At 41.6% G+C, this 23,523-nt stretch overlaps 2 protein-coding genes across 2 annotated transcripts; one reads left to right on the top strand and one right to left on the bottom strand.

The window, feature by feature from the left end:
* Nucleotides 1-4,660: 4,660 nt before the first annotated feature.
* LIMS2 (LIM zinc finger domain containing 2) lies at nt 4,661-19,961 on the bottom strand (the record flags this gene model as incomplete). Its single annotated transcript, XM_084267442.1, has 9 exons — nt 19,802-19,961; nt 18,921-18,987; nt 18,486-18,606; nt 8,837-8,986; nt 7,945-8,095; nt 6,756-6,848; nt 5,841-5,889; nt 5,579-5,654; nt 4,661-4,808 (listed from the first exon to the last, which is right to left on the bottom strand). The coding sequence occupies exons 1-9, from the start codon at nt 19,955-19,957 to the stop codon at nt 4,661-4,663; spliced, it is 1,011 nt and encodes a 336-aa protein (XP_084123568.1). The 5' UTR covers nt 19,958-19,961.
* On the top strand, nt 15,325-16,359 carry GPR17 (G protein-coupled receptor 17; the record flags this gene model as incomplete). Its single annotated transcript, XM_084267559.1, has 1 exon — nt 15,325-16,359. One exon carries the CDS (start codon nt 15,325-15,327, stop codon nt 16,357-16,359), a length of 1,035 nt encoding a protein of 344 aa, XP_084123685.1.
* Nucleotides 19,962-23,523: the final 3,562 nt, after the last annotated feature.

Genomic DNA, 23,523 nt, shown 5'->3' on the forward strand with positions numbered 1-23,523 from the left:
AACACTCAAGCTCAGCACTGCAAACGTTGGTTCTTTGTATCATACAATAGACAACCCCTTACAGATTTTGGTGAATATTGAAAACATAATAGAGTTAACTTTATTACAGAACATAAAAAGGTACAGTATTGCAACATTTTGATCCACAATCACATGTTTTGGTTAGACAGCACAAGCAATGTGTGATAAAATGAGAGCTTCACACAGTGCAGAATCCACACTGCTCATCAGGGCCCGAACCAAGGCAAGTAGCTGCTAATTCCTCTACTCAAACTATACCATCCTCAGCACTTAATAGTGCTTTACAGACTAGTACAACCACATTTATTACACATCTGCCTGCAATCTATGCCTTCACCATCCAAAACGTTTTTAAAAAGCATCAGTCACATCATCCAACACCAAACAAGTGACATCTAGAAACTCTCAGTACTAAAGGTTGAACAATATTTGCCTTCACTGCACAGAGTGCTGTAAAAATAAAGACCCTAGAGAGCAGATTAGGATGCCATAAAGAAAGGCTGCAAGTGATTAATATACCCTTTGAATGCAAACAAGCTTCACATACCATGGTTTCTAAAAGCAAAACCATTTTCAAGTGTATTCAGTGAATATTAGTGACTTTAATTCAGTATGTATAAATAGGAATGTAAACTATAAATGTATATAATGAGACAACAGCTTTTATTAAGTGTGCCAAGTTATCTGCGCCAAGTTCAACCTTGATAGAACCTATACTCTCCAGTGGTGTGACACCTAGGATGAATTTGGCCAACATGTCTATTTACAGCAATGGAAAAAAGCATGCAGCTTATTTCTGACCAAGACCTTGACTTCATCTTAAAGAAAACACAAAACCAAACCCAAACAACCTGCCAGCCTATCAGCCCATTAAGAAGAATTCATAAGTCTCCATTATATCCTGCTTAGCTTTTAAGAATTGGACTCAAAGAAGTGGAGGAAAATGGATGTATTTAAACTATTTATAGTTATTTCTCCCACTCCTTCAGTTCCACTGTTCCACAAAAGGTATGCCAGTAATATTCACTATTGTAACGCTGCACGTTGCAGGCTATGGCAGCAACACTGTAAGGAAAATAATTGCAAAAAATTGGTAACTTGAGAGATACTAAAAGAACATAACTTTCCACTAATATAGAGATCAGGGATTATGATGATTTGCCCACCACCACTGATTTTGGGAAACACTCGGAGGATAAGGATAGAATCCAAATTCTGGAGAACTGAACAGCTTATCAAAGAGTGTTCCCCATGGCTCAGTACTGGGGCCAGTTCTGTTTTATGTTGTTATCAATGACATTGATGAGGGAGTCAAGTGCATCCTCAGTAAATTTGCTGATGATACCAAGATTAGTGAGAGTGTTGATCTGCCAGAGGGTAGGCAGGCTCTACAGAGGGACCTGGACAGGCTGGATCCATGGGCTGAGGCAATTGCATGAGGCTCAACAAGGCCAAGTGCCATGTCCTGCACTTGGGTCACAACAACCCCATGCAAAGCTACAGGTTTGGAGAGGAGTGGCTTGAGAGGTGTCTGGAGGAGAGAGACCTAGGTGTGTTGATCAACAGCCGGTTGAATATGAGCCACCAGTGTGCCCAGGTGGCCAAGGCCAATGGCATCCTGGCCTGCATCAGGAACAGTGTGGCCAGCAGGAGCAGGGAAGTGATGTTTCCCCTGTACTCAGTGCTGGCGAGGCCGCACCTGGAGCACTGTGCTGTTTTGGGCCCCTACAAGAAGGACATTGAGATGCTTGAGTGCATTCAGAGAAGGGCTACAAGGCTGGTGAAGGGTTTGGAAGACAAATCTTATGACAAGCGGCTGAGGGAGCTGGGATTGTTTAGTCTAGAGAAAAGATGACTGAGGGGAGACCTCATTGCTCTCCACAACTACCTAAAAGGTGGCTATAGTGAGGTGGGGGTCGGTCTCTTCTTCCTGGTAGCTAGTGACAGGACAAGGTGAAATGGTCTTAAATTGCGTCAGAGGAAGTTTAGGTTGGATATGAAGAAAAAATTCTTTACTGAAAGGTTTGTCAGATATTGGATCAAGCTGCCCAGGGATTTGGTTGAGCCACCATCCCTGGAGATGTTTAAAAGAAGAGTAGATGTTGTACTTGGTGACATGGTCTAGTGTTGGACCTAGTAGGGTGGGATAGATGGTTGGACTCTATGATCTTGAAGGTCTTTTCCAACTGTAACCCCTCTATGACTCTATGAAGAGAATCCTATCAACCATCCTTTGAACTGAACTGAAGCTTATTAGGTCTACTGAATTTCTAACAGAAGACAAAGTGAGAGCACACACTAAATCTCCTACTTCCAGTAGAAAATCAATTCCATTCACCTCCATACACCAATGCATTTTCCATTGCTGACATTGAGCATGGCCACCAAAAGAATGTTACTGTCTGCTAGTTATATAGTCTTCCCATATTTGCCAGTAGCTATGCAGCTGTGTGCTCCTCCACCATCTTCCCAGAAGGCCCAAGATACACAGCTGCTCGGATTGAGAATTAGATGTGTCTTGTGACTAAGATTATAGCAACAGGCCTGAATGGTTTCTGCTGTGAAGATCTGCACCTAGATAAGTAGTTCTTGTGGTTTATGCTGTGAAAAAATGCCAAAGAACAGGCTTACAAGACCAGTCTTTGCAGTGGCCACATACTACTGCACCAGAAGACATGCTGCTCCTCATGCCCTTAACTAAAAGGCCATTTAAAGGCTGGTGAGAGAACAGCAAGTAGCCGTGTGTTCTCCTAAGGCAGTAACAGAAGTGGCTGATATTCATGTAATCTACAGTGCATGTTAGTCAGAAGAAGATGGAGGAATTCTACTGTTTGAATGAAGGTCTATTCCCTCATCAGCATTACAGTGGATGCAGTATACCCCAGTTAGAGTTTATGGTAATTTACAGCAACAGAAAGCGAAGCTGCTGAAGGAAGCTGAATTAGCAAAGCCAGTAAGTAACTAAGAGATGGTCTTGCACATGCGATTCTTAAGTGAGATTCTTTCTTCAAAAGAAGGAAGCTTAGACTTCTCATTACCTAATTCACCTGAGGCTGCAGGCTGGTGCCTCAACCCAACTGCTGTGTTCATCTGACCTACTACACTAGCCACTTTTTGAAAGATCTAAATCATGCAAGGACAGCACTCTTCCAGTGTCCTTCACACTGTCCACCTCACAAAAAGGTCAGGCACAATCTCCAACTATCACCTACAGAAAGGGATTTTCAGGCTGCTTGGCTTATCTCAGCACAAGAAACTATGGTGACGTCTCCAGAGGTCTCAGAAGCTCACTGTGGTTATACAACACGTGTAGACTCACAAACAGCACTGCTAATGGCTCATCCCTAAAGAAACAGGGAGAATGTTCACAGCCAGTTAAATTTCTCAGCACCTTGGGTTGTACTAATAGAGGCAGTAGGACTGGTGAAACTCCACCAGTGAAAGGCAAAACTACAGAGCAGAATTATATGCTTAAGTTGTACAGATTTGCATCTGAGGTTCTCTCTTTAGGTATAATCAGGACTTAAAAAAGAAAGGTGATGGGAAACCCTTACTTGGGTGAAAATTTTAAGGAAAAATGCTTCCTGATTTTTTTCTGCATAAGAGTGGATTTGCTACAAAAGGTAAATATTAGATTCCCCTTCGTACAACTGGGCTTTCTGGAGCGTGACCTATGAAACAAAACTCATCTTTCAAATAAAGTGAGAAGAACTGGATTTGAAACTGAAGCACTTGAATCAGTACCACATTATTAATCGTATTTCAACATGCAAATGATAACAAAGGCTCTGGCCACACCACCTCAGGCAATGACAACTATGCCAATGGTCAGGGCATGCTTTGTGCTGACCCCTGGAAGCCCTGATCTCCATGTAGTAGCAGAGAACAAACGGAGAAAATTACAGTGCCAGTTTCTACCAAAATCCTTCACTTCCTACAGCCACCTCCTCCTTAAGGAGAGCCCAACTATACTGAAGAGGCCAACACAGCCTTGAGAATTGAAATCTCCTTACTACTAAACAAGGAAGCAGCAAAGCAGACTTTGTCAGCAGTCTTAACATTAGTCCTGAGCCAGACTAGCAGGCACTTCAGAGGTGTAAGTATTGGCTTCTGGGCTTTCCCAGCAATCAGGAGGACTGTACAGCATCTGTATATGCTCAGTAAGTATCTGGAGAAAGACCAGAATATTTTTGCATGTAGCAAGGAGTGACAGAGTATTTGTGCACATATTAAAAAAATTAAAAATATCTTCACCCAGGGTAAGAAGGTTTTTTCCACCGCTACACTCAACCACTGCTTCCCAATGCCTTAGACTATAGAGGAATGATGAGAGAACTACAGCTCAATTGAGAAAGGAAAGCCTGCACACAATTTGAAAGCAGAACAAGTTGTTATTAGCAAATTAATAACAGCCCGTAAACTGCTCAAGCAGAAATCATATTCCTCTTTCTGCCAGTGTTAATAGACAATTGCTTGAGAAAAGGGATAGTCAGGATGCAAGCTACATTACCAGAAGCAGGGGAAGGTACTACTTATCTTTGGTTTCTCTTGTTCTTAGTAATTGCCTCTGTAACCAAAAGCTGCTGTGAGCAGCAGCTTTATGACTGCAGGAGAGCAGTCAGTAAACTGACAGACCTGTTTAAGCAGAGTTTAAATCCAGAGCTTTGGGATGTGCCTTCTTGGATGCCAGCTCTGACAACTTCTTCAGGCGTTTCTTCAGCTCCAGAGGGAATTTCTCATAGCACTTCTTGCATACAGGCTTCATGTCAAACTCCACAAACTTATTCCTTTAACACAAAGAAGAGTGAGCAATTAAAACGGTCCTTGCAAACTGCATGTACAATGTAAACAGAGACTCTACGCATCTACACAAATGCTGTTATTTGTGTTCTATTGCATGTATAAAACAACTCAATCTCTCATCCAGTCATGTAAGTTCAGAGAATGGGCTCTTGTCAGGTAACTAGGGTCTTTAGTATTGCTAATTAAATAAGGAGCGAGGTTTTGCTCTGTATTTGTATGGAACAGCCTACAGTAATATTGCTGTTATCGTAGAATGGAAGTGTCACTGCAAAGGCCCTCTTAGTGATGAATTAGAGCACCTTCACAAATAAGGCCAGCAGGGCTGATGTAGGATAAGGGTTTGAACCTGAGAAAGGAAAACCAGAGGACTGCTGCTTTGTTTTCTGTCCCTCTTCTACATATTTGAGGTTAGTAGCACAGTATTTTCTTTCAAAATAATCTATCTACGCAATTGCAAATATTGTCACTGAGGGGAGCATCCAGACTAAGGAGACAGGCCAGGCAGTTACTCTACATTCCCTCTGAACTGCTGAATGAGCTCTCCTCTTAACCAAGCTTCTTACAGAACAGATTAATGAAGGAAAATAAATCAGAGGGGATGCTGAGTGCTGGATCCCTTTTGGCTCAGAAATCAGTGGAATTATAAGCACCTGCTGCCACAGAGAAAAGGTGTATTGCCCCTCTGAGAGGCACTGGCTCAGGGCTCCCCTGAGCTGATAACATTGTATGGTCCAAAATACAAACACAGACTTACTTCAGTGTAAGCTTGATGTTGCAGGTGGAGCAGGAGAAGCAATTCACACACCAGGCCTTGTTAAGAGCTGATACCACTGCAAAAGCAAAAGCACAAAGTAAGAGGAAACTGAGGGTTTATTTGAATTCGGATTTGTATCCAAATTCAAATGAGGCCAGATGTGAAAAGAAACACTGGTGCCTTGCAACTGTGGGACTGCAACAGCTGCACTAACAAACAGAACAAGGATGGCAACCCAAAACAAGGAGAGAACAAATCTTACCATCTCCCTCTATCACGTGGCTGCAGTTGTAGCAGACATCTCCAAAGAGCTGCACAGCAAAAGAAATAAGAACAGGAACTCATGTTACTGACTACTCGTGCTCCCCAAATTACACAGCTGGTGTGAACATTAAATCCTAACAATCAAAGAATTCTCAGATATTGCAGTAGCCCCCAGATATACCAATTTAAATCTGCTGAATAACTTCTCATACACTTGCCAAATAGTCTATGTTCCTTTGGATCTCATACCACTAAATACTACAAAACCTTGTTTGTTGGTGCCTCACACTCTACTGCTATTATGTGATCCTGAAGTCCTGTATGTGTGGCAGTTCAGAGAAAAGAGGATCGGTAGGGTGTGGCACTTACCTGGACAATACCTCCTGATGTTCAACTATAAACACAAAAAAATCCCTGGAGCTACTTTCAAAACTGTAACACATCTCTCTCATGAGAGAGCCCGATTTATCCAACAGTTCATAGCTGCTCAGTAGAGTTTCACAGAAAGAATAGGTTTTGATGGGCTTTTGAAACACACTTTTCTTACGCTTTAGAGAGCACGTCACTTATTTTAGGCCCATGGAGGTAACTAATTATCAAACAAGTCCACACAAATTGTTATGGAGTGGAATTACAGGGATCTGAATCGCAGCCCACGGTCAGTGCTTTTTCCTGTCAATGGCGCCAAGAAAAGTCAGTATCCCCAATGCATTTCTAGTCTGTCCTCAGCACCACTTTTCACACGTACCAAGGAAAGAAACAAATTCTTCCATTAACTCTCATTAATTTCTTAATACTGCATTGCCTCAACGAATTTTGATTATGTAAAATCCGCATAGCTTTGCATAAATAAAATGCAAAAAAGCATTTGCTAGTCAAAGCAAGTACCTACAGAATAGATGGCAGAATTTACCTGGTTGTAGTGAGTTTCACAATAAGCCAGTCCTTTTTTCTCATAGTGTCGGTGCCCCAGGAATGGCTTCTCACATTTGGCACAAACAAAATGCTGCAACACAAAAAGACATTCAGTGGCAGGCCAAGCAACTTTCCCATCACCTGGGAAAAACTTGCATGGCTACAAATCACGGCTTAATATGAAGCACTTAATCATAGACAAGTTTGGGTTGGAAGGGACCCCAAAACCCATCTAGTTCCACTCTGCCATAGGCAGGGACACCCTCCATCAGCCCAGGGTACCCAAAGCCCCATCCAACCTGGCCTTGAACCCTGCCAGGGATCCAGAAGCAGCCACAGCTTCTCTGGGCACCTTGTGCCAGGGTCTCTCCACCCTCACAGGGGAGGGTTTCTTCCTAATCTAAATCTACCTTCCTTCAGTTTAAAACTGTTACCCCTTAATGCTTTAAAGAAATTCCAACAGGAAAGTCTTTATGGAAGAAAACGGGAAATAGTCTTTGACAGTAATTAAGAAGTGTATTACAGATAGGTAGAAGACCTGCTGAAAGGGCAATCATCTTGTGCCTACTCTGATAGACTTGCACAGTATTATCTTGCTTGTTTCAGAGAAGAGAAACAGGAACATGAAACATGGTTGGTATGAATGCAGTTGAAATAAGCAGCAGGATCTCTCACATTTCAAGCCACAGGAAGTTAAATCACTAAAAATATGAATCATTCAAAAACTTCAGAGCAAGCTGTGACAACTTGGCTGAAAGACACAGAAACAATGAGCTGAAAAGGCTTAGAAAGCACTAATTGCACTGGCTCTGCCCACTCTACAAATTCTAACACTGGTGTGAACCTGTTAACTAGGGTTGGAGAGGGTATCTGCAAGTACATCAGAGTAAAGATGTACATTTATTAGTAAGCAAGTGCTGTGTGGTGAACCATATCCTGTCAGAACTGTTACAGTGCAACTCAGGCTTTTAAAATGAAGGCTGCTACTGTTGTGAAAGCACGGCTTTCTTGGACAACCCCAGTGACCCTGCTGTACTCATTCACAGACACAAAGTAAGACACTGGGCCACAAGCAACTGTCTGAATTCATATATTACAGATGACATAAACGTCTACAGCTTCCAACTAACACTAGCCCTCTTCCAAAATGGTTCCTAAAGGGACTTTTGGATTCAGAGAGGCCTCACCTCAACGTGCCATTGCTTTCCCAGTGCATTGACCACTCGCCCCTCAATGGGCCTGCGGCAGGCTCCACAGATGGGGATTCCCATCTTGTCGTGGCAAGGCAGGCAATACAATTCTCCCTTCAGTTCCCGGGCCTCAGCAGTCAGCTCCTTCCTGAAAACACAAACGTGTCCCTGAAGTACATACACCAAGTGAAGTGCTTTAATGCCCAGTATGAAGTTTTGGAAGACTAAACTTGACAACTTTCATGGTGCATATGCAGAGTCATTAAATTAAGGTAGTGAAATACAGTTATTATCGACTCATCTTTCCAAAATAATTTTCTCAGCCAGGCAAGAGAACATGTGTGGAATATCATGTCCTCAGCTAGATACTCTGGCAATTACATGGAAAAATGCAATGTCAGCAAAGACTCAAGCTGTCTTTGAATGGGCTAGCTCAGGTACAGGGACTGCCCTAGTAGTGCTCAGCACTGAGCCATTTACTTTCTTCTTCATCACTGTCCCCCATTCTAAGGCAGTGTTGCAGTCCAACTATACTGCTTTCATGGTAAGTTCTGGTCAATCAGGCATCAGAAGACTGACACAGATCTCCAGGTCTTTTTTTTTTTTTTTTTCCCCTATCCAGGAATGCAAAGTTTTTGAATAGCCTGGCAACAGCCAGCTTTGGACGGCACTGTAATTGTAATCTGCACACAGCCTTTCAGGCAAGTTCATACTGAGGAACTGTTTTCATCCTCAGTCTAAAATTGTGTCACTCAAGTTTAGAAGAACATTGAACAGCAAAATAAACCACAATTTTTACTTGTTCAACAGTGTGAAGGCAGCAAAGTTTAGGCTTTGGAAGGGACTGCTGACTGCCTTTATTGTCAGAGTTTAGAATCTGAGAACATACCCACAGTGGGTGCAGTTGAAGTGATCTGGATGGTAGGAATCATTCCTAAACATCAGAGGCTGCTCATCAATTATCAGGTGGCACTTCTGACAGATGTACTTGCCCAGTCCCTTAGCTTTTTCACGGTTATGGCATGGCCTGCATAAATGCCTGGTTGAACAAAGGAAAGAAAAGAAAATATTAAGAAATTATTACTCCTAAACCAACATACATTGTATGCTATAAGATGTAGCTTATATAACAGGAGAGGTGTTTTATGAGCTCAGACTAAACATTGTTCAGTTTAGTATCCTGTCTTTTACACAGAAGAAAATACATGGATAGAGCAGACACAGAGTTGTTTCCTTCAAACACTCCTCCAGCATTCACCGATTTATATTCCATCAGGGATATCACCCTGTCATTCCACTAGGTACACTTTCCAGTTCTTCTAGGTCCTTTTGGAGTGGTGGGCAAGGAAAGGTAGCAACACCATCTCGCTGTGGGATCCAGCCATAAAAGGCATTACAGTACAGAGAGGGAAGGGGCAGGGGGGTCAGTGGTGGTAGTGGAATTGAGGGGAGAGAATAAAACCAATGAAATCAAAGCACATTGCTCAAATGCCTTCAGCGTGGCTGGATTCCTTAGTCTTCAATAGCTAGGACAAACAAGGGACCATTGAATTTTAGCTCTTCTGCCTATGAATTTACTGTAGTCTCATGTTAAAGAAAATAAAAGAACTTTGCAATTTTATGTGGTAAATGCAGTTGTGTTCCTGTCACACAGAATCACAGCATATCTCAAGTTGGAAGGGACTCATAAGGATCATCAAGTCCTGTTCCTCACAGGACTACCTCTACACTAAACCATATGACTTATTCTAGAAGATAACACAAGTCCAGTCCTAAACTGTCAGATAACCCAAATTTCTGGTAAAAAGGGTTGGGCATAAGGTATAAAAACTTCTGTAATGGGTGATGGAATCCATCAGTCTTATCCCAATATTGAGAAGCTCTGAGGAGAAGCTGTTCATGTTTACCTGCCTATTACCTATGCTTCAAGCTGCAGTGCTGCGGGCTGGGAAGAATTTACCATAAAATGAAAATGACAGAGGAATGACTTTCTGTGGGTTTCTGTGTCACAAAGCAGAGGAGCCTGCTTAATTCCTTTCACTGTATCAGTATGTGAAACACTGGCTGAGATTTACAGGCCATTCTCTTTTGACACCAGACAAAAGGAGAAGCTCAAATGCAAAGGGTAGATTTATGGCTGAAGTTCTTCACAGAGCTCTCTCCAAAATTCTGGTGCGATGAATCACTCACCCTTAGATCTGCAAAATGGGGATAAGAATACAACACAGATGTTGTTGTGAGACCTCAAACATTTATGACCCTCAGCTGGCAGGCGCCTGTCTAAGTGCTAAGTATCATTATTATTCTCTCCAAATCTGAGTCCTCCCGTCAGCAAGTGTCTCTCTCCAGGGCTGGAACTACTGTCTGCCCAGACGGAGTCCAGAAAAAGCAGACAGCACCCCATTATATGGAAACATGCAGCTGGGCTCATCTCAGCATAAAGGCATCAATTTTATTCGGCACTGTCAAATGCAGAGTAATTATATGGGGCAGGACACAGGGACCCTGAAGCAAGTGTCCTGAAAGAGACCCCTCTCATTCAGCTGAATAAGATGCCTTCAGCCATTTGCACTGATAAACCATTATCAACCCCTCCCCACTCACAAACCCTCTCTGCCATCCCATAGACCCTCCTCTATTGCAAGCAAAGGGAAGTGTTGGACAGGCTAAGCTGTTACCATAGCAGCCACCCCTCTGCCTCTCCCCCTCCCCACTCCCACCATTATAGAATTATCCCATTCTGAAATGTCCTGTTGTGTCTATTAATACCAGACCTCTCCCAAACAATGCTTCTCTCCACCCTTCTAAAATAATCAGGGGACTCCAAGAAGTCTGTGTTCACGGCTGGGAGTTCAGTAGCAATCGTTAGTAAGAGCCATGAACACTGGAATATTCATACAGTATATTCATATCTGTAACAGCAGCAGCAACTCCTGTGCCAAGGGCTCAGCTGGGATGAAGACTGCTCTTCAGCGCTGGGGTGTCCTCTCCCCTGCTCTGCTGTGTGACTGAGCTGATAATGCGCTATCAGAGCTAGAAGGACACTATATAGAGGGGCTCCCCTCTCCACCCTCAGCAACTCCTGTGCTCTTTTTGGATCATCTCGTCGTTTTCAGAGTTGCTGCTGCCATTTGGCTCACTGTCATCAGAGGGAGTTTCTTGAGACTTTCCCCAAAAGGACCCTATACTCCACCCATAGGACTCCGCTGTAAAGAGGTAAGAGACAAACTTCTGTTAGCAGAATAACAAAGGAGCTTTCCTAGTGGCATTAGTTTTAGCTGGTGGCAGAGGTGGATGAATGTAATGGAAATGCTTGAAACTAGGAACAAGCAGCACTTTTTGAACTTTTCCTCACTCTTCTTTACATCATTCCTCCAAAACACAAAAGATTTCAAACTTCTGTACCTAAAGTACATACGTTTGTCCCAAGAAAACTGACAAATGTCCAGTGTGCTCTGACACTGCTTTGATGCTCTCAAGAAACAAGTATTTCAGCTGAAGGGTGAGAGGCTCAGTGGGGAATGATTCTCAGGAGAATCATTTCAGTCAGAAGTGGACATTTCTATGTAAAAATACTTTCAGTGAAAGATAGGAGACACTCCTATTTGACTACAGCATAATCATAAATATATATATATATATATATATATCACAAACTAGCATATTCCCAAAACAGAAACTGCTCTACTGAGAGCAAGAACAGGAATTTCTGAAATCCACCACAAACCCTAACATGTACTTGAAATCTACCTGTGTTATAACAAAACCTCCAACTGAGCCAGGTAACTAACTTATAATGAGCTAGCTATTACTTCTGGTTATTAATTATTTCATTAATGGCAGGTAGAGCATCTGCTGAAAGGGTAATCAGGTTGTTTCTATACTGTCAGCCCCATGGATTGTTGTCTTGCTTGTTTAGGAGCAGAAAAGAAACGGAGCATAAAATACAGTCTGTGTGCACTCATTTCCAATGAGCAGTGACATCCCCATTACAGCTCAACCCTGGGAGCCCCAGGATAATAGCTCATTCCAACAAATCACTAAATATTCACACAACACCAAGAGTGCAATCTGAGTGGAAATTATCAGACAATAAGCCAGACTCCTAAAAGAGTTTTCTGTCTGTGGAGTCAAAGCCTCTTGCACCATACAGCTTAGTACAAGCTACACATCCCAGGACATTTGGGAAAGTTTCTAGTTTGTTCTTAGCATTCATACAGACTAGTACAACAAGATTTTTAGAATTTTTTTTTGCTTTTTTATAAGCAAAACAAACCAAAAAGAAAGAAAAAAACACGAAAAATTAAACACATTTATTTTAAATTTCTAGGATAAATGCAGACAAAATAGTGGAAAAAGTGGAACAGTAAATAACAGCAAAGGGCTTTCTTTCCACACTGTCTACAGAACACACTGTCAAAGAGCATTACTTTTTAAGGTTGTAGCATTTTGTTGAAAACACATCAACTCTAATGACGAGCTCAACAATTAATTCTAGTGACATGGCAGCACTTTTTTCTAACCTACCCAAGCGTTACACCACGGCTTTCACATCAACAGAGAGAATTGTAAAAATAAAAAGTAACTAAATAAAAACTTGATTAAAGTTCCCTCCGATTTAAAACATAAGCAGAATTACAAAAAACCCCTTCCCTTTTCTGATTTCTGACCACGCAATGAAAAATACCTCCCTTCACCTTGTAAATCACCTAAGTGATACCTCCCCCTTCACCTCAGTAATTTAGGTAACTGCAGCTCTCCTTCACCTCAGTAATTTAGGTAACTGCAGCTCTCCTTCACCTCAGTAATTTAGGTAACTGCAGCTCTCCTATGAAGTCAGTCAGTTGAAAAGACCGAATCTATTTCAATTTTGTCAGGTCTAAGCCTCCCTCTTCCAGACACTGACATACAGGGCTTCTAGATAGCTCTGCCATTCACCCTTCTGCTCCATCCCACAGCATTTTGCAGTGAAAGTGTGTCCAGATAGAAATCAATGGCAGACTCAAGGCTGCCACCAGTGGGGACAAAGCTCTCAACTTTTAAAACCTGGCTGTTCCAAGTCTGGCACTGACTGAATCTGAACCCCAAAGATCCTCCTTAAGAAATCAGCTCAAATAGAAACAGTTCAATGTATCATTGCTGCTAAATCGCTAGCATTTACCTAGAAACTGGGAAAAAAGTCTGCTTACTGCTTCACTCCCTGAACTGACTTAAATCACTAACATTAGGACAAGAGCCACCCCTGTCTGCTCCATAAGGCAGCCCTTGCTTCTGGCTTTTCAGCTGGTCCAAGCCAGCAAACGCTGCTTTCTCAATGGTGTCACAACCACACAGAGAGTAATGCTTAGCCATCAGACCACCCCATCACTGACAGGTACATGTCTATCAAGATCACCTGATTACATTTTTTGCAGATGAAAAACATACTTCAACAAAGTGCCTGGCACAAAAAAAGGCTGCAGAGTGAGAACATCAGGTGAGAGGTACCACTGCCAGTCAACTGCCAGTAAAAAGGCATGGTCTCATTGTATTTCTCCTTTGGTATGCAACAGAGTAATACATATTTCAACTAATTCCATTCACAGTGGACAAGTGTATGAGCATTCAACACTGCTATCAGATATAAACTTCAAAATCTTGTGTTCTAAAATACTGGCAGGTTTTACTTTGTAAGGGACAAATAAAGACTAGGAACAAAATTGCAGGCTCCTCTGCAAACCCAGGAAGTTCACATGGAAAACTGCAAGCAAGATTTTGTATGCACTGTTATGGCTAAAATATTCCCTGGGGAAAAGGGAAGAAAAGTCTTCCTTGCACATGTAATTTTAGTAATTCCAAGATAATAATTTGTTGCCATGTCTATAGTCTTAGAGAAGCATGCAGCTGGCAGTAGGCAGTGAGCACCCACACACTCAAAGCCATAATCTTTTTTGTGCCATAAACATGCTGGGTATCTAGGCAAGCCATGGAGTAAGAAGGCCCCTCTGTGGCCATACAAAGACATTTTCCTTTCTGAATTTCAGTCTCCCTTCTGTTGACTTTTGTCTCCAGCTGTGAACTAAACAGAAGTGGTCCAGCATATTCACCTCTAGTTAATGTAGTTTTCTGTCCATCTGAAAGTGACAGCAACCAAACAATATATGGTTGAATCACCTTAGAATTTTGTTTACATTTTCCAGTATATTGGCATGTTCTTAATCCCATTTCAGTTTCTCAATTACCCATCAATATTTTTTAGACTTCTGAAGAAGATGGAAGAGAAAATGCATGTATTTAAAGGTGTATAGAATACTGCAGAGAACTGGTCAATCACTACAAAAGGCAATGGTGAGCACAGTGGAGGTACTGCAGCACACACTGTAATACACCTCACCCACCTCTGAGAAATCCAAGGAACAGAGACAGTGCTGGAAACTCAGGCTGCCTGCATTTCCCCACCACCTACACCCACAGATGAGAAATACATAAAAAGCCATGAGTAGATGCCCAGAAAATCTCAGCACTTTTTGTTGATTCTGTTCAGAACGCTGCACAGCAGAGAGACTGGCAAAGCTAAGCTCAGTTTCACTAAGCTGCTACTTGGAAAAGGCCCTGGATAAGCTACAGTGGAGTTCAGGTTTTTGAGGGAGGAAGAGAGAAAGTTATGCTGGGAGAAGAAGAAAGCTGCAGGGAAGGGTGACACTTTGACAAGTAATTGACAGCATGGCCACCACTCATATTTTCTCTGAGTCAATTCAGTGCTTGTTGCTGGAACATTGGAACTAGATGCATTTGCCTTCAACACAGGGCTTCAGACCCAAATAATTCTCAAAGACTTTCAGCAACACTGTTTTCAATAACAGCAATACCTGACCTGCCAAATCTTCTAGGAAGAAGAGAGGTATTCAAAGCTAGGCTACCTTACAACAAATACTTGTGATCAGAAAAGCTGACTCATTAGGAGCTCTTTATTCCTGAGTCAGGCTTTTAAACTAACCGTAACAAATATTTACTAGCTAGACATATAAAGCTCACTTCCACATACATAAAGTATTTCACTACTCTGTTATTCAGTTGATCTCAGCAGAGACTGGCAAGCTCATGATCAGCTAGCTGATATAATGGTTCCTTAACAAAAATTAATAGTCTGGAAAACTCAGTCCAGCAGGAGGTATTAAGAGTTTTAATATTAAGGGTTTAAACTCAGACTGACCTGTCAAACACCAGCATTGGCAAACAGGGAACATCATTGCTTTCCATGTGTTTTTTTTTTTGTGAGTTTCTGTGTGGTTTTTAGGGTGGGATTTTCTTCTTCACAAAACCAGCCTCTTTTGTAACCTACTGTTTCCATTCTTTCAGGTTTGTTTTGGGTCTTTTTCTTCAAAACTGCTGTGAAAAATGAATGTCCGAGCAGATCCCTCCAGCCTAATCTTCAGCTGCTCAAATCAATCCAATTTCTCTTTGGAAGCATCAGAGCAATGTGGCAAAGAGACACACCTCGAGAACATCCTTTTTGCCACTTTCTACTTCCTGGACTTCATCCTGGCTTTTGTTGGCAATGCCCTGGCTCTCTGGCTTTTCATCCGGGACCAAAAGTCAGGCACACCTGCCAATGTTTTCCTGATGCATCTTGCCGTGGCTGACCTGTCCTTTGTGCTGGTACTTCCCACCCGGCTGGTGTACCATTTTTCTGGTAATCACTGGCCATTTGGGGAGATCCCATGCAGGCTCACCGGCTTCCTTTTTTACCTCAACATGTATGCCAGCATCTACTTCCTCATGTGTATCAGCGTTGACCGCTTCCTAGCCATTGTGCACCCTGTGAAGTCCATCAAGCTCCGCAGGTCCCTTTATGCCCATTCGGCCTGCGCCTTTCTATGGGTTATAGTTGGGGTTGCAATGGCACCTCTGCTGCTCAGTGTGCAGACGGTTGAGATGAAAAACACAACCGTCTGCCTGCAGCTGTACAGAGAAAAGGCCTCACGCCACGCCCTCGTGTCCTTAGCAGTAGCATTCACCTTCCCATTTGTTACTACAGTCACTTGCTACTTATTAATCATCCGAAGCCTGAAGAGTGGGAACAGAGTTGAGAAGCACCTGAAGGAGAAAGCTATCAAAATGATCATCATGGTCCTGATGATCTTTCTGATTTGCTTTGTGCCTTATCACGTCAATCGCTACATCTATATTCTCCATTATAATGGGACCAAAACTTCCTGTGAAACGCAGCGTATTCTAGCCCTCAGCAACCGCATCACTTCCTGCCTCACGAGTCTAAATGGTGCCCTTGACCCAGTCATGTATTTTTTTGTAGCTGAGAAGTTCCGTGATGCTTTGTGCAATCTGTTTTGTGTTAAAAAGACTGTAATGATGCCTCAAACATATGAGGGTAAGACAAATGAAAGCTCACTGAGCGCCAAATCTGAACTGTGAACAGGGCTATGTCACTGTTTCACCTGAAGAACGCTCTCTTCCACCAAAATCAGCTGAGAGTGCAAATATGTGGCAAAATAGTCCACCCAGAGTCAAACTCACCCTGAGGAGGAAGGTTCTGTTGTTTTAATGGGACTGCAATTAGCAAAAATCCCTCTGACAACACAGATCACATGTTCTTGTCTCAATGAAACTGCAAACAGAAGTACAGTTCTACTGATTTCCGAGATGTGAAACCGAGGGCTGAACACTTAGGAATAGGGAAGGAAGTAAAGAAGCTATTAAATTGACGTAAAAAAGAAAAAAACCAACCAAACAAACCCCACCCAAGCTTAATTGCCAATGCATTTGGTAATGACTCTTCCTCTGCACAACGTGTACAGCCTACTTGAAATTCCATATTGTGTCAGCAAAAGATCACTCCTGAGATAGACCTGAGATGAAAAGACATCGTGCTTGCACATCTTGTTCAACTCAGAGTTTATACACAGTCAATGGAAAATTGGTACCAAATGGTGGGAAAAAAAAAATATAAAAAGACCCAAATCCTGCAATACATCCAACTTGGACTGATATCAAGATAGGCTTTAGAATTTTTTCACTTCTTCCCAGCATTCAGAGCTAGACACGAGCACTAAACTTCACACCACCTTTTCTATCTGCCCTCTGCCGTTGTCTCAAACCTCAGATAGAGGTTGGATTTTTGCTGCACTGCCTCTTCTATGTAGTTCCCTGCAAAACACCACCTGTCCCAAGAACTCTCCAACTAAAGAACAGGAAAAGGCTGTTTAGGAATGCAGCAGTCATCATTACATACCGAATCACAAACCTGTGAACCCAAACAGCAAAAGTGAAGTAAGCATATGAAGAAATGAAGTCTACTTGTCCAGAAGAGGTTCCTGTCTTCATGGTGTTTTACGGTTTCTTTTTGTGACTTACCTAGCATGTCTATTCCTTCACTACAGATAAGTGAGGATTATCTATTCTCACTAATACAAATTGCACACAGTAGAAGATATCCATAAATGACAGGCAGACTAAGGAAGACCAGGTACAATGAAATGTGGGAAGAAGAACCCAAGAGTCGCCAATAATATGTACCAGAATTATGCTTCTATGTTATAGAGTTCAATATCATAGGAAATCACGTGACAGGTGACTTATATTTTTAATGTAGAGATACATACACATGCGTATCCTTTTGGAGCTCCTTACCATTTCAGAGTGGGTCCAAAAAATATGAGTGTTTCCCCAAAACACCCTAGGTGCTATCACAACAGCCCATTCTAACAGGCTTAGGTGTCAAAAGAAAATTAATTATACCCAACTCCAAAAAATAAGGCACAGAAGTTGCACACAGGATGGAAGAGAAGAGGGAGTTGACAAGGCTCCCTGCTGGACAGGGTACAAATGTATAACTTTTCCTTCCCTTCTCCATTTAGTTAGTGAGAATATAAACCCTAGAAAACCACTAGACTTTGCTCAAGACATAGGAAAGCCTAAAATTAACCATGAATTGTGCAATGTTGTCTGTTAACTGCTGGATTGTTTTATTTTCTTACCACAGTATGCTTTTGTACAAATTCCCTTTTTTTGGTTTTATTTCTTACTTCTTAATTAAATACATTAATTAACCTTTAGGACTCATTTTTGTATTTCTGTATAGAAAATGAATAATTTCTGAAGTCCTGGGGAATCACATGCTGAACAGGCTTTGCTGTAATCCTCTTGTCATTTTCTTGGCATTTGGCTCTATCTTTATTTCCTGCTCAGCAGCTTACTTGATAAATAGCCTGCCCAGGATCACATAATCCCCTTCTCTTACTTGCTGTTCAGCCTTTTGCCTGAAACGCCTTTCTTTTCCAGAACCCACCCACTAACTACTAAAATTTGACTTTCTGCTTTTCACATGTTGCATTTGATGAAGACCATATTCTTCATGTTCTTCAAGAACAAAGTGCTCTTCATTCCCTTTCCCATCTCCTAAAAGTCTATTCCTTGAAGCTTCTTCTGCACTTTTTCTAGCTTGACCTCTCATCATACAAACTGGGCACTCTCAACTACTGTATCCATACTGCTACCAATAACACACTGATAAAATTTCCAGAGCTCCTGCTCTGTCTTACCTGCCAGCATTTTTCACAAAACCCAGGTCAGCAAGTGCTACATCACAGAGCTCACAGCGGAAACATTCTGGGTGCCAGTTATTGTTCATTGCCTTGATAACACGCCCAATAATGAACTCACCTGTGAAAAGGAAAGCAACACCTTGAGATGCATGCAGAAAACAGTCTTATCAAAAGCCTATTGCCTTTCATACCCCTTCCAATTTAATTCAACAAGAACTATTACAGTCTTAACTTCAAAAAACCCACAATTATTCCCACAACCAGGATACCCCAAATCACTGCTAGTATCATGCTTTGTTTCCCTCTGGAGCTCAAGCTCCTTAAAATGACCTCAACGATCCCAACCCAGGGTGGGATGTCACTGCAACAGTGAGAGGTTTCCACAGCCCTTGTAGCCATTAACCCACAGCACTGACATGCACCATATCTTACCACATTCCCCACAGCAAGGAGCAAACAGCATCTGAAAGTCATGCTCACAGTACTTCCGACCTTCAAACTGTGAACCAAACAAAAGAGGAGCCCTCATGAATTACTGTACTACTCCTATGTCTTGACAGTTCATCATGATTTTCCACTGAAATGACCAATTGCTCGAGGTGAGCCAAGTTTTCCAGTTCTAGCCCCCCCACTCCTCTTTTTGAAATCCTATGGATTTCTCTTAAAGAAGTATCCAGATACGGCTTCAGCCTTATGGTGAATTTGCACAGCAAACAGTTAAATCAATAACAATGCTGCTACAAGACAGTGAAAACCCTGAAGTGTCCAAAGCCCTTTTCCTTTGTTAGACTTCAGTTTAATTTTTGTTTTAGGATTTTATTTTTTTAACTGATGTGATTCAGAACTACTCCCCCTACATAAGACTAAAACTTACGGCAAATTAAGAATGCAGTGTTTAAAACAATGAGTAATTCAAAATACCTGCTTGCACATACTCTGTAAAACATATTTCAACCTCATTTTTAAATGGGGTCACCAATTTCAGCTGCCCAGTGGGAAAAGCTTGGCACAAAATGTTTAAAAATAAATGTACAAAAATTCACTTATGGCTAATGAAATATTTAGGATCATGTTCTTACTGAAAGCACACGCACACTGCTTTTTGTTGGTACTGATGTATAGAAAGGAGTATGTGAGAAGGGAAAAAAAAGGAAATTAAGTCAGAAGCCTCATTAAAAAATCACAACAGAGGTTTAGGACTGAGAAATTAAACATAGAAGATCGAAATTCATATTTCTGCCAGAATTTTCACCTTGCTCCTTGAATTTTAATGGGGCTTCTTCTCTTCTATTACACACAGAGTAAGACCTCACCTCATAAAAAAGTCCATCTGGGAACTGCCGAAAACACTGCGCACAGACAAAGCAGTTTTCATGATAGAGCTCCCCATTGCTGTTCACAATCCTCTCTGCAGGATCGAATCGAGTCTGGCAGCGTTCACACACTGCATTCGCGAGAGCATCAGACATATTACTGGAAGAAAGACAAGAGTGAGACCATGAGCAATGTTACAGCCAATCACATGAGTATACTCATACCATCCAAGTCTCCCTGGTATCTATGAACACATTTCCATTGCTTTAAACTCCCTTTTACATAAGGGGAAAAAAAAAAGAGAGAAAAAAAAAAAGAAAAAAGACCAATGAGTCGATTCAGCACTGACATCAGTTAGAAATAATGTTCTTGTAACTCACACGTGGCAGAATGAGCTCATGGAGCAGACTTACCTATTGCACGCTTCTGGCTGCTTCACCAGTCTTTTACCCCATTATGTCATCCTGCTAATAGCTTGTATCAAATATCCACAATTTGAAATAACCCAGTAGTTTGGAGAGCAGCAAACACAATGAGCCTGACTTCTTGGGAATTCTGGGGTCAGGATGTGCACCTCCAAGGATGTTCTGGTGGGTAATAAGCACTGATACCCCACTGCAGTCAGCCCTTCCCCAGGAAGTAACAAGGCATTTCCCCCTTCACCCGGCAGCTTATGCGCACAAGATTAATTGGAAAATAATTCCATGCCTTAGTCTCCCTGACATACTGGTTGAAACTGTCAAAGAATTGGAAAGCTATGGGAAGAGAGAAGTGCCCTGGCTGTCTTGGCAGCTTAATTTCTGTAGAAAGCAAGGGTAAAAAAAATCCCAGTGCTACACTCGCAAATCGTGCAAAGGATATTTCCTCTGTCTTCCCTAAAATGTGGAACAACTCTAACCTTTTTCACAAAATTTTCACACTTACCATCATGTTAATCTCAGCTCTCTATATACTAACAGAATGCAGTTTTGCTGTATTGCACATGTCAAAAAAAAGGAGGGGGGAAAAATATGAAGAGTCTTAGTTTCTTGTTGCAATGTGACCTTTCTTTCAACCACTAGATTATCCAATCATATGAAAATTCAATGTTGTTACACTACTAGATAGGGACAAACTATTTAATGCCTTCTGGGCACCTTCTCAATTCTATGACTGGAAAGGTACCAGTTTTATAGGAGGGAGATGAAAAAATTCCAATCATGTCAAAAATTTCTGAATATTTGTGGTAGTTCTCCTGAAGCACATAACACAAACATAAAATGAAAGATGGCTTGGTTTAAAAGGGATTTTTCCCTTTCTTTTTATATAGAAAGCTACTTCAAACTGAATTTCCATTTTAATGTTATTCTACAACCTGACATCCTATCCACACCTCTTTATAGAGAACAGTAAATCAATGCACATGTGTGAGCAGAAGAGTCGTCTCAATTTCTATTCCAGGGCTTTGTGCTCTAAGTGCAACTAGAACAAGAGGACAGCAGTGCAGGCAGCAGGCTCAAACTCCTGAGGCAATAAAAAACCCCAATACAGCCCTGTGCTTGAGCTGGCTCAGCTGAGCCAAACGTATCACATCTGCACGCTGCACAAATATCCTATGCTGTGACCTAGACTGACTGCCCAGTAAAAATACACTTTTTTTCCTGCCACTGCAATTCCAAGGGTGGCAAAGACTGAAAGGCCTGCTAATAATTTCAAGAATGGAGTCCTAATTTAGCAGAGATTTGTAACAACTTGTTTCCTTATTGCAGTATGAAGGAGCTTTTAAAAGCAGACATGGTCCGGAATTATGGACAAGCAGGAAATCCTGCAATTTCATAAACTTGAGATCATAGGTTAAAGAAACAATTTTATCCTGACAGAGTACCAAAGGAATAGGTCAACACAAAAACATCAGGGTTTGCAGCAAAGCCAAGATACTTAATCGGTTTAGCTTTCAATCTCCACTCTTTTACATTATGCAAAATGTGTACCAGGACTTGAAAACACAACCTCCCCATTGAGTATTTCTTCCCCTCTTGAAAAACGTGATGCCTGAATTCCAAGGCTTGACCACAATTCAGAAAACCTCATGTCAACATCACTGAAAAAGCTCCTCTGGGTTCACACCAAATGCTACTGAATACACTTATCCCGGGAGAGATTCTGACAAGTCCCAGGGTCCTGTTGGCAAGAAAGATAATGAATAAAATGAAGACGCAGGAACTCGTTTGTAAGAACAAGGCTTTCAGAAGTGTCTGGTCTGAAACCAGCATTTGACAGCTGTCACGACCCCACAGTAAACCCTAACTTCCAAACAATATAAAACTCTTGGGAAATTGAAATTCCTAGTGAAAGTCAATCACACTGTTGTTCTGTGTTCTCAGTGTCTTCCCTTCGCATGAGGCACTATGGATTTACGTTTTAGCTCTCAGAAATTAATTTAGCTCATTCATTTGCAAAAGCAAAAAAATATCTGACTCCCAAGAGTTTATTTACTGTTCTGCTGATGTAGGATGATGCAAAAGGCTCAACAATTCCAGCTATGGAATTTTGCTCAAGATGTTCCAATACTGTTTTACCAACAGAGTATGATACACAGTAAAAAATCACTGACGACTTGCAAACCAGCATCAAATAAGCATTTTGAAGACTCAAAAATGAAAACATTAAAAAAAATTTCAACAACTCAGTTGATGCTGACAAGATTCCCTTGAAGGCATAATGAAAGGTGGTCCTGATCCAGCCAGAGCTGTCCAAGAAATGCCACAATACAAGCGAACTGATTGTGACTTGTTACTCAGACCGGAGAGAAATTTTCAACCCAGGAAACAAGTAAAAGAATCTGTACACAATATAACACAGCTCTGCCTCAACTATAACCCCCAGCTGGACTTCACTGAGAAGAGCTGTACAGCAGAAAACTAGACCACATACCAGCTCCTGACCAATGTGTCTCCTGTAACACAAAGCAGCAGCTGTTGCTCTCTGATAATCCTAGCTTGAGTTTTACCTCTCTGCTCTCTTTCCATTAATGACTTTGCATCTTTTTTTACTTGAGATTATTTCTTCTTACTCTCAAGCTAAAAACGTGCAACTTCAGCACTGCCCTAATGGTATGACTTTGCATTTATTCTAAAGCTTTACCTCCACATAAACCTCCCAGCTACATGCCCCTGTGTGCCACCTTCCTTGTGCAAAACCAGCATCTCAACTGGCTCAAGGTTACAATTACCCCGTCTGGAAAGGGGAGGGAGGACAGTTCTAATTCAGAGCAGTTTTATGATTAGGTTTACTACAGCACTGCAAAAACACTTCTGCTAGAGACATGGGGAGAAGAGCAGCAACACCAAAACCATCATTTTGATGGTGATGACAAGAGTGACCATGAAAATCTGACCTACTGTGTCAATCGTAAGATATTTAGACCTGAGCCTTTCACACAGAGGGCAGTCAACCATATGGAGTCCTTTTTGCATTCTGTTTGCTCACTGATTTTTTTCAGTTTGGTAAAATACAGAATCTTCCTCTGTTTTAACAATAAGGTGGCGACACAAAGACAGGAAAAGCTATTAAAACATGAGCAGCAGAACATCCTGCAAGTTATCCTGTCCTGTGCAAACCCTCAAAACACCAGTGCTCAAAGAATGCTTTGTCCAATCTCTCACCATCATATACCCTACCTTTAACAAATGATCTTTATTGAAGTACCTAATTTACAGAAATCAGTTGTTTACCATTATAA

The sequence above is a fragment of the Gallinula chloropus genome (genome assembly GCF_964237585.1).
Source record: "Gallinula chloropus genome assembly, chromosome: 8".
In the NCBI taxonomy this organism is placed as follows: domain Eukaryota; kingdom Metazoa; phylum Chordata; class Aves; order Gruiformes; family Rallidae; genus Gallinula; species Gallinula chloropus.